The following is a 12,500-nucleotide window of genomic DNA, read 5'->3' as shown; positions in this document are numbered from 1 at the left end:
GTCTGAGAAGCTGGAGGCTGGTAATCTTTTTGCTCCACTGATTTTCACCGGGGATTTCTGTGGGTAGGCTTGTTGCAAAATTTTTCTTTGTTTGGGATCATAGCACACAGTTCTCAACTTTTCACTTTCATTTGTTTGAATAAGGCAATCAAAATATGGTTCTGTTTTCTCGAGGTTTTCACAGGACTTAGAGCATGCACAAATCCTTGAAGCTGTGGATCTGATAGGAAACAAAATAAAATAAAACAATTATTGTTTCATATAAGTAACTAGTTTAATATGAGTAGCGTGATAGCTTTTAGGTAATTTCAGTGCGTTGGCGAAAGGGAGGTTAAGTGCTGTGCTCCCTGCATGAAGGGCATTTTGACGCGGCTCTCTCGAAAGAGATTATTTTCTCCCCGAAGGAAATTTTGGCTCTCTCGAAAGAGATTAGTTGCTCACCAAAGGGAATCTTGGCTTCGTTGAAAGAGATTTTTTGCTGCCCGAAGGAGGAATACCTCTTGATGAGGTTTTGAGATCGCCGCACAAAGATTTAACACTCGATCGCGCTTTGATGGAGTCATACAATTTCCGGAAAATTGGAAACTGAATTCTTTGCTGACAAGTTTTCCATAAATGCAAAGACAGCTGCGCTTGATTCTTACACTTGTAAACCTAAATGGGTTAAACTCATTATGAAAAAAAGAACTCACCTTCCAGTCGACGTTGTCAAACCACTTTTAATTCCGAGTAACATACAAAAAGGAGCTAAGATCGTGGAATATCGGATCGAGATCGCCAGATTCTATTGTTACAGTCACTCACACACTAAACGCCATGACATTACGGCTTTCGCCTCCTTTGGAGACCTTTGGAGGCAGTAACCCGTAAAAACCCAGTGTCTTGCCGTCATTTTGTCACAGATGTATCCTTCGTTTATCGAATTGTTGGTTACACGCAAGGTAACTTGATCACAAAGCGGCCGCTGAAATCGATGTCACTTTCGGTTTTGTGATTTACTTTTGCAGCCAAGAGTACAATAGAAAAATTGAATGTAGCAAGAATTTCCCAAAATGTTTTTCGCTGATGGTAATTTTTTTATATTCGTGGCACAAAACTTTGTTGTTTCCTTGTCTCAAATTTTGTTGCTGATGGCAATTTTTATATATTCTCGATCGATACTTCCTAAGAACTTCCTTCTGCTCTTCCTAAAACTGCGTATCAATATTTATTTACTTTTGCATCGATATTTGTTTTGCATAAATCAGGCCAACAAAATCTGTACGTTTCTTGTTTAGAAGTCCAATTGAAGCCACTTACAATCGTTTGTAATCGTCCTGTGAAAAAGCTGCCGGCAGAGCGGGAGAGGGGTTCTCGGAAACGTCGGATCTACGGCAAATGGATCGTAAATGTCGAGCGTTCTCGTTCGGGGCCGACTAATTACGAAGATGTCTTCACCTAGTGGAGGAGTGAACATTTGCATATCGCAGTGCCCACAACAGCTCGCTCCTACGCTTCGCGTATCCCCGAGTTAAAAATCAATTGTTATTTTTCTTTGGATTTCAAAAATTATGGTAACTAAACACTAACCGATCTACGTTTTAAGCCTTGATTCCAAAAAGACACCTGTTTATTTTAACTGGACTTTTCTTATTTAATGATCTTTCATTACTAACTGTAAGTTCTTGAGAGAGCTGGATCAAGGAGAAAATGACGTCAAAGGCTCACTTGGTTAAGAACGCAATGCGTGTGTAGGCCGCAGAATTAATATGCAGCACGGGAGTTTTGGGCTTTCAGACTTTTAAGCTCGTGTTTTGCATATGTAATAAGCTGCATTCACACGCTGAAATTTTAAGCTAGTGAGCCTTTGACGTCACTTTTTCGTGGATCCAACCCTTTCACTTTTGAACGTGAGTAATGGCGGACCGTGAAATCCAAAACTTACACTCAAAGTAAACGGCCTTTGGATAAAAATCAAAGCTCAAATTTTTGCCAGTCAGGTGTTAAGCAAACACTTTCAACAACTGAAGAAAAGAAGGAAGTGATTTTTTTGGTCACGGGGGCACTTTAAACGTACTGTAAAAGAGAAGTTGAAGCAAACTTCTGTGAAAAAGAAGTGCAAGCGAACTTCATGTCAGCCTCGAAGCCAATGTTTCTCGATTTCCTTTTATTTTCTTCAATCTTTGTGGGTGTAGTATTTTACTAGTAACTGCGTGTCTTCCCAGGGGCCTATTTACCTAAGACATCTACCATAGCACTATAATATTTGCGATACTAAAACAATATCGTGTACTATTAGAGCTACATATTACGCGCAGACAACTTGAATCTCCTGGAAAACAAAATGCAGCTCAGGTGACAGTTATGGAATAAAGCACTGTATCAAGTTACTGCAGTATCACACGTACGCATTGCGTGCTTATTTTTGAACTTATGCTTATTTTTAAATTAAATCGAGTCTAAGGGCGTAGTCGTTCTTCTTAAAATGTTTTATCATAAAGAATTCGCAGACTTGGTGTCGCTTTGAAACCGAGGGTGCCGGAAGTTTAGTCGTAAATGGGCTATTATTACTTTTATTTGAAATAATGTTACAATAAAATTTCATTTGTTGGAACTGTGGAATGGACATAATGTAAAACTGAGTTAGAAAGATCACCGCAGTTATGGAATATTTCTAGAAAACCGGAGAAAATCCAGGCTGGCTTGCAACTGTCCAAATTGCTTAGGAGGCCCTCCCGGGGAGTTACTCCTAAACTTGGTCTCAGCTTTGTGATCCCTAAAGTGTTTTATGTTGCGCTGTTCCCTAAGATATTTTGTCTTCTTTCTCCAGTTTAAATTATCCATATTCCTTTGTTCCCAAAACCCCTGGGACGGCCTCGCTTTTCGCGGTGGTCTTACTAATTATATTTCACACCTTTATTTCGCTGATTCTTCAGTGAGCTCATTACTGTCAGCTAGTGCTAGAATGTGCATAATAATCATGTTCGCCAGAACTGACCTTGTCCTATGTTTGTCCTTTAGATGTACTCACTGAGCAGTCGTAGTGCTGGTTCCTCGGCCAAAGTATTCTTGGTCAACGGTATCCCTGGTTAAACCTGCAAACACGGTTGACAAAGGAACGTCCATTGAACATATTAAGGAAAATTACGAAGACTCTTTCATCTATTCAACAACAGAAGAGCCCCCAAGGGACAGCTATACGATAAAATATGTATGTGTATATGTAACGAGCTGCCGTTCGCAAAGAAAAAGGTTTCTTGCCGAGTTCTCTTCGAAAACCTCCCAAAAGACGCGTAATGAGAGCTATGGATAGATATATAAATAGCGTTTATTTGTTTTAGTTAGAATAACTTGTAGGCCAGAGGTAATAGGCTCTTTCTGAAGAATGGACTGGAATGAAAAATGGGCTGGAGTGGGTGTGTGAGACATGAAAGAGGAGGAGTGGTATCAGCGAGACAAGGAACAAGGTTTTAGCTTTTTTCAAGCGAACAAGATCCGTTGTTTGGAGTACCTTTAAAAAAAGTGCCCTAAGCACGTTTTAAAGACGGTGCATGGTTTCCTCATTAATTCGTAACTAGCCTATGGCTTGCTTAAATTACTTAAAACTTCAGGAAGTTGCACATTCAAGATTTTAAAAACGGATTATGCTCTTGTACCCCTTCACTTCCAGGAATGTCCAGAAATGCCTTACTTGCCTTCGAGAATATCACTGAAGGGTCCTCTAACTCAGTTTACTCTATAAGTGAACATAAACAATCAAGATAACTCCTATCCCGAAAAGTAATGCGCAGCCGTTCGCGTTGTTGTAAATAGGCAGTTGGCGTTTTGACTCAAACGGGCACTTCTTGGTGTTTTATCAAAATTGTGCTTGCATGAGCTAAGTATCAAGAGATTCACACTTTTTCTCTGGCAGCCTTTGAGGTGCAAAGAACCTCTAAGAAATAAAGCAAGGAGCAAATTATTCTTGGATTTCACATGACGTCACGGCCGCCATATTCGTGTCCCCAAACAATAAAACGGCGGCCATGTTGGTGTCCCGATCCAATCCTCCGGGAATTGAACTCTATTATTATGCAAACTTTTTCTTTGTTTTCGTTGAAAATCATGGCTGTTGACCACGTGAGTGAAACCCAAGAATTCCTTATTCGTTTTCTCTGGGTTGGACTTGAACGATCATGGAATTGAGGCTGATGCAGATGGACTCTATTTCATGCTAGTTCCAGTTCACCCATGATAACACCAGAAAGGTCTAGTGGGGCAGTTCGGCAGTTCTCCTAACCCGACTATTATTTAATGTTGTAGCGGCTGTTATTTTATTGAAATCTAAGCGAATTTTATGTTGTTTAGTATTTTGTTTTCAGTTCGGGTACCAAGCCCGTCACATTGTACCTTAGGGGAGCTCAACCTCGTTCCCGGGGCATTTCTCTGGAAGGAGGCTGACGAGAGCTGCTACACGATTCGTCTATCCTCCAACCACTGACCTGTAATATCTAAAGATCATTCATTATTTTTACGTTGTATTATATACCTCTTTCTCCTATGGCATATTTATTTTTGTAAATATTTAAATTAATACCATAATTTAGGTGGTAATAAAAGACTATAATTTGTAATATCCATGGAGTTCCGTTTAGTGTCAAACCTTTGGGAGAAATAAGGAAACCGTGTGGTGCAGAGACCGGTCTCAAATGTCTGCACCATAGAAAATCGGGGAACATGCTCGTCTGTATAGCGTTTCGTCTTGAATCATATTGGTTGTTTTCATACTAGAGACGCAAATTTCGTCTGAGACGAACTTGAGAAAACTTTTTTTTCTGCGTCTGTTAAGTTCGTCTGGTATAACGACGGGGGCACGACGCATAATGCGTCTCGATAAACTATCGATTTTAGTGCGTCTTTGAAGACGCAGTAAACTGGATAGTTCGTCCAGACTCATTATGCCTCTCCTTCCCGTCTTTGTGCAACGCGAATTCAACAGACGCAGTAAAAATGTTTGCCCAAGTTGCAGCTTCTCCAGAAACACAGTAAGCTGCAAGGCGGATCAGTGTAATCTGTTTCAATAAACGAGATAGTTACTTACCAAAAGTTGGAGGTTGTCCATAGCGACCCTTAAAGGTAAGGGCCCAGTTGTTCAAAAGCCGATTAACGCTAATCCCAGATTAAAAATTAACCAAGGAGTTTATTTTTCTACTCCCAAATGTTGTTCAACGCTGATATTCAGCAAAACTTTACATTAGAAGAAGTCAATCTTGAAAAACAAAAATAAGCAAAAGAAACGTTCGCCAAAAAGTTGAAAACATGAACAAAAGTTTACGCTAATCCTGGATTTAGTTATTCTGCTTTCGAACAACCGGGCCAAGAAGAGTACATTTAAGTTCAGTTAGAGTATCGGTCAGTGCTCCATGAGTGAACCAGAGAAGTTAAATGCTTCGAGTCTTTAGACACGTGTAAACTGAGATCGATCATTTGCGGGTTTTAGGTCGGGTGGGCTCGAGCAGCTAGTCGCTGGCACTCTGAACTGCCCTGACTCACTGAAGAATCACAAAAAAAAAATGTAAGATAATAATTCATAAAAATAATTGTATCAACGCTTAGTATTGACTGTCGCTGAGAGGGGATTCTTACCTTCTCCCATTCAACAGTGAATTATTAAACAAGGAAGTTAACAAACAGCGCTCTTAACGATGTTTCATTGAAAAGGAAACAATCAGTTTCTCTATACAGCTTATTACGTGGGGTGGGGTGACTCTTAACTACAGAAAGACATTGATTACTAAGGAAGCTTTTTGGTCAAGAGCTCTACAGAAAGGTTGCATGGATGGTTCTTTGAAGTAACTTTTTCAATGGAAATCTGACATCACTTCCATCAGAAAGCGCATGCGTAACTAGTCCCAGTTTTCCGCTGTGGCCCAAAACTTCCGGGCGGCATTCTTAGTCGTGGGCACATGACGTCAAATTTCTCTTCGATCCAGTCCTCTCTGGATTTGAAGGTCCGTAAGCTGGACTGTAATTCCTTAGTGCATAATTCTCTTTCCAAAACTTTAAGTTCGTTTCGTAAGTTTTGACCAGAACAGAACAGTCTGAAAATCAACTGGGACCTGGAATGGTCAATCAGCCTTCGAATTTCCTTTTTGGCAGCTTTTCAGTATCGGTTGTGGTGAGAGCTTTCCTAACGAACGCGTTCTAGTCTCCCTAAGGGCCTCGACAAACGAAAAATGTTTGGCGTTTAAACAACATCAAACATTATTTCGTGACCAAACATGCGGATGTTGAAGTGAGTGCGGTTAAAACATGTTTGATCCAACTCAGATCAAACTCTACAAGCAAAGAAGTATGGAAAAAAATGGAAAAAGCGGCTCTCAGTCTTAGAGCACGCAATTGACAAAGGAATCGACAACGAATTCCGAAACCGGTCTTGCAAACATGGCCGATACCAGTGACGATATTGTCGCTGAAATCCTTGCTGAAATGAGAAACAAGGTAAGCTCCATCGCCACTCTCTCCAATCAAGTCCCCAGAAAAGCGGACCCTCTCGGATTCAGACGATGACACACCTTCGTCACAACCAGAAGACAAAGACAGAGGGCTTCAATCGACTGAGGAACGGAATTGCTTCCCTAGAAACAAGACGTGCCAAAAATGTAAGATCGCTGATCGTCTTAAAAGAATTTGTCACCAAAAACTCCTGTCCAGTTGGTCTCCAATACCGGCCACGGCCCCAAGTAAGACCAGACGAAAAATTCACTGCGGCCTACAACAAGATCTGCCAGAAAGCAGAACAAGAACTCCTCCAACTACTGATCCGCCAACAGCAAAAGAACTCCAGCACAGACTCTTAGACCATATCCAGTCTCAAACAACAGCTGAGCCAATTGTTTCCTGATCAGTTCAAGAGAGAGAAAGCATAAAAGAGAATACAGTCAGCCACAAACCGATCACCGACCAGAACAAATCTCAGCCAGAAAAGACCCGCGGCAAGGCGTAAAAAGCAGCCAAAGGAAAAGAACGAACTGAGCACTATCAAGGCTAAACTTAACGAACTGACAACTCTCATGAATGTATTTTCTTAAAGCGAAAATAAAACAAGAGTTGCACTTTACCCACGTGTCTCTTTTACTGACTCCAGCCGCGCCAATCCTGCGCGACCCCTCAGCCACAGCAAAAAGCGACGTCAAAAATGCAAAGCACGCAAAAATCAGTACAAACAAAACAATGATAGATTTCTAAAGAATCTATCAGATACCCCACTTACTACTGATCACGATAAAACTTTGCTTTTAAAAGGCTTGAAATTTCTCTTCGCTGATCGTAATAACAAACCATGGCCACACCCGTTCCATGTCAAGTCTAACTGACAGCCGCCACCACAACGTTCCGTGGCACTTGAAAACTACTTGGAACTAACAGGATACGAAATGGCTACAATACCGTTCTGCGATTCGCAGGACAACCTATCAGAAAAAGAACGAGAAGCCCTTACAAGGCTTCGCGCAAACACAAAGGTGAACATTAAAAAAGCCGATAAGGGGAACACCACAGTTGTTATGGATACTCAGAGAAAAGTCAGTGAGGGCAATGATCAGGTTTGTGACACAAATTACTACACCCCTCTACAAGAACCAACAGGATCATCAACGGCTGACAAAATCAAACTTATAGTCAATAAACTGTATGTTAACAAACAAATTGACGAAATTACTTTCAAGTGACTCAGCAAAAGTCAAAATCCTCCGCCCAGAATGCCGGAATTCTATACGCTGATTAAAATCCACAAACCGAATTTAGCCGGCAGTCGTACATTAAAGACCAAAGGAGGCCGTGTGTCCCAGTTGTTAGGGCTCTTGCCTTGAGATCCGGAGATCTCGGGTGCAAGACCCGCTCTGACCACTCGTTGAATTTGTTCCCCACTCTTGGGGACATTATGAAGCTGATATCAAAAGAAAATTCGTTCCATTTTAATGGTAAACATTTCCTGCTGACCCAAGTTATAGCAATGGGCACAAAAATGGCAGTAGCCTTCTCGGTCATCTTTATGGCCCATGTAGAGAAACAACTACTCCTTTGTAGCCCTCACAAACCTATCATCTGGAAAAGGCTCATTGATGACATTTTCTCAATGTGGACTTCAAGCAAACAAGAAATCAGCAACCGATTCCATGCCATAATCAAATTCACATGTGAAATGTCATCTCAACGCGCTGTTTTCAACAGTGAACGTGTTGTTTACAAACTTTCTTATTTGATGATTCATTGTAATGTTGACTGTAAGAAGGACAAGGTAAATAAAACCTGAAGTTAAGATCGATAATGCTGCTTATCATCCTCTTTTAGCGACAGTCATACCTTGAGGTGATTTTTTCCCTTTCAAACTTGTGAAAGATTTGGTATTAGTAGCTTGCGTTTCAATGTTTTGTGATTCTTTTGAGCCACCGCAGTTTAGAGTGAGCGCGACCAGCTGTTCGAGCCCACCTGGGCCTAAAATGGAGCCAGAATCGAGCGACTTCAGTTTACACTTGTCTAAAGACTCGAATCATTTAACTTCCTTCGTTCACTCATGGAGCTCTGAGTGATACCCGAAACTGGATTTAACGTATTCTTCCGATCTCCAAAGATAAACCGGTGGTTCATGGTCATTAATTTTTTTCTTGACGTTACAAAGAAGCATAAAAACTAGTCTTGAACGTGAAAAATGTGCAGTCGCATTTGGCACCAGTTGAATGACTCGGGTATCAAGCCCCTAAGGCGAATTCGTATGGTGACGATGAGTGATGAGAAATTCCTTTATTGGGGGTAGCACCATGTTTCTTACGATAATTGACACTAATATGGTCCTGCATCCCGCGAGAGCCGCGAAACATTTCATATCTGCAGTTCATATACACATTATATATATTTTTCGAATTTTTTTTAGCTTTCTTAGTAGTAACTGACATTCACGTAAAAGCGCTGCTTATTTCCTTTGAAACGGCTCAGAATTTTATAATGCGAGATGATTGAAATAAAGTTTAACTTTTTACAGTAGAAACGGTTTTGTTGAAGAGCAGTTCGACTTTTGCCATATCCCAATGGCGATTCTCATAAAAAGCTGTTTTGTAAACTTAACCGAAAGCGAAACCCCTTGACTCTTGAAATTTAGAATGTGCATTGATATGTTGAGTGTGTTATGCAAGGGATCGTGCGAGATTGTTCCTTCAGTGCGGGTATTATATTTGTGCGGCTAGTCAAAGAAACATTTGGAGCCCGGTTTTTCTTTATCTTTTGAACTTTGAACGAAAACGGCAAAAGGCGAGACATCACTGTACGACTTTTAAGTCTTCGCAGGAGAACCACCTTAAACTGAAGGTGAACTAGTTCAGTTAGCATAGATGAGAGGACGTCTGCGAAGGATTGGACAGGGGTTACGTGTTGTTTTTTGTCGTAACTCCCCTTAATTCCTCCAGGGACCTTTGTGGTGGGCTGGGTGAGGAGGGAGTGAGATCGACTTTTGGCATTGACGTTTTTGATTTTCTCATCGAATGGAAATGTAATCATAGGAGCACAATGTAGAATGGTTCCACCGGCTGAAGGGTTTTCAGCTGAGCGAGCGCAAGCCACACAATCAAAACGGATGACAGGAAGTATAAATGTTACATAAATCACGAAACAGGAAATAAATTTTGTTAGGTGTTTTTTAGATAGCCCTTGCATAAAAAAAAATTGTGTATAGGCGTGAGAAGCAATATCTTGAAAACTTGGCTCAGTGATCTCGCATCCGAATTAGTTTTAAAGATATTTTCAAAAAACTGAGTCAGTTAGAGGGTCATGGCAATGCTGTACCGTTACCATGGCAGTAGCCTGGTCCTCACGGACACCCTTAAAAATTGCCCGACTACAGTATTACACAAATATCAAAACCTTTCCATACTGAAAGGATCCACATGTTTTTAGTCCTCTTTCACTAGAAACACACTGTTACCTGGGCCAGGAAAAATCATATCGAGTCTCACGAATTCATGGTAGGCATAATGTCGTGTGTATTTGTACACTGTATTTCGCAGTTGTGGAGGCTCTCCTTCATTTTTACATACAATAGGACTAGACAAATATCAAAACATTGGCCTACTAAGGCAGCGTTTACACGAACGCGGTTTCACATCGACAGGGTTTTCATGACTTCGAAACCGCGTCAAAATCGACGTGGTTAGGAAGTGTTTACACGGAATCGTTTTCGCCAGAAAATCACAGTCTTTATGGTATAAGCGTGCGCTGCACTACGGGTTAAATTCCCCATTTTGAATCGAACAATGCCCCGTTTTTCTTTATCTTTTGAACTTTGAACGAAAACGGCAAAAGGCGAGACATCACTGTACGACTTTTAAGTCTTCGCAGGAGAACCACCTTAAACTGAAGGTGAACTAGTTCAGTTAGCATAGACGAGAGGACGTCTGCGAAAGATTGGACAGGGGTTACGTGTTGTTTTTTGTCGTAACTCCCTTTAATTCCTCCAGGGACCTTTGTGGTGGGCTGGGTGAGGGGGGAGTGAGATCGACTTTTGGCATTGACGTTTTTGATTTTCTCATCGAATGGAAATTTAATCATAGGAGCACAATGTAGAATGGTTCCACCGGCTGAAGGGTTTTCAGCTGAGCGAGCGCAAGCCACACAATCAAAACACAATCAAAACGACTACAAATATCAAAACCTTTCCATACTGAAAGGATTCACATGTTTTTAGTCCTCTTTCACTAGAAACACACTGTTACCTGGGCCAGGAAAAATCATATCGAGTCTCACGAATTCATGGTAAGCATAATGTCGTGTGTATTTGTACACTGTATTTCGCAGTTGTGGAGGCTCTCCTTCATTTTTACATACAATAGGGCTAGACAAATATCAAAACATTGGCCTACTAAGGCAGCGTTTACGCGAACGCGGTTTCACATCGACAGAGTTTTCATGACGTCGAAACTGCGTGAAAATCGATGTGGTTTGGAAGTGTTTACACGGAAGTCTTCATGGTATAAGCGTGCGCTGCACTACGGGTTAAATTCCCCATTTTGAATCGAACAATGCAAATTTCGCGCCAAAATAGTAGCCGTATTCAAATCGATGCGGTTTCGCTGTTTACACGACAGATGAAACCGTATCGTTTTGAAAACGCTCCACTTTTGGCAGCGTTTTCAAATCGACCCGGTTTCGCCAAAGGTCTCGATCGGTGTCGTGTAAACAGAAGACGTACCGGTAACCGCATCGAAAACGACGCGGTTACATATGAAACCGCGTTCGTATAAACGCTGCCTTAAAGAATCGAAGGTATTGTAATCCTTTTTTTTTTCACTAGAAACTCACTGTTAAGAGTTGGTTAAAAACCCTTTCGAGCCTCCTTAATAAGTTCATTCCAGGCATACTGTCGTTTGTATTTGGCAGTTGTGGTGACTTTCCTTCACTTTTACTTAACTTTATTTACTCCATTTATAATATATAAGGAGTTAACTACAAGGTACAACGAGAAAGGATGACATGGTAGAGAAAATTACAAAGGTACGAAAAACGAAGTCACTATGTTGTTAAAACTAATTAGCTCCGCAAATATATTCACTTATTCACCGTAATATAGCTCGTATCATGAGAAGACTTTTGTCTGTTCCCTCGAAAACACATCAATAATTGGCTTCAGTTTGATGTTGTTTTGCCGTAGCCTCACACAAAGGTGCGGCATCTCTTACCCGGTTGATTAATGACACCTCTACTTTGTCAGTGACGCCAAAACAAGAATAAATTACCAGGTCTTTTTCTCATAACAAATGGCATTACACAGCTGAGCTCTCAACAAGAAGTTTAATGCGAACGTTCATGTTAGTTTTTATTACGAATTTTAGCAACAGTTTGTGTTTACCTGTAGAGGAAGGCGATTTGTGCTGTTTATCACCCGTATTTCATGACATGCACGGTAGTGATGAGTCTGTCGAGGAGAAGGGTTGTTGTACACTGTGACCGCATTACTCGCAGACCTAGACATATTCTCTGTGTCCTTCGACAACAACAATCATTGATGTTGTTGGCTATTTCACATCCACATTCTGGCTATTTCACATCTATACTTGAGAAAAAGAAGTTTTACATTTATGATGGTGGTAAAACTAGCCGGGAGGAGGAAAATGAAGTTACAGAAGATGATTCTGTTATTAAAGGATGTATGGGAACTAAATGAACAAAGGTTCTCGCCTTCTTACGTAGCTCCTAAATGATATTCTTAACAGCAGTGACATAAGATGAAAAAATACAAAATAAAACTATAAAACGCACATACACACACACACACACACACAATACAGACTAGGCTAACTAGCGTTGTCACGTAATTTAGTTAGATTTTAATTAATCAAATATATAGGCCGTTTTGCAATAGTGGGTACCTAGTATAACAGGAACACGTGACTGAAATTCAAGCATCAAGTTTAATTTAGGTAAAATTGTGTCGCCTAGTGTCACTCATGAGACAATTTGCCAGTTTTAACTTAACGACATCATTCGCTTCCATC

The 12,500-nt window shown here is 40.8% G+C and overlaps 1 protein-coding gene across 1 annotated transcript in view; it reads left to right on the top strand.

The window, feature by feature from the left end:
- Nucleotides 1–4,594, top strand: part of LOC138000529 (synaptotagmin-10-like) — an 18,793-nt gene extending 14,199 nt beyond the window's left edge. Inside the window, exon 8 of the mRNA XM_068847014.1 lies at nt 3,001–4,594. Within this exon, the coding sequence (XP_068703115.1) occupies nt 3,001–3,072 (72 nt within the window). The 3' untranslated portion in view covers nt 3,073–4,594. The remainder of the gene's footprint in view (nt 1–3,000) is intronic.
- Nucleotides 4,595–12,500: the final 7,906 nt, after the last annotated feature.

This window comes from Montipora foliosa, chromosome 4, assembly GCF_036669935.1.
Source record: "Montipora foliosa isolate CH-2021 chromosome 4, ASM3666993v2, whole genome shotgun sequence".
Classification (NCBI taxonomy): Eukaryota; Metazoa; Cnidaria; class Anthozoa; order Scleractinia; family Acroporidae; genus Montipora; species Montipora foliosa.
This window is presented reverse-complemented; position numbering and strand designations above follow the sequence as displayed.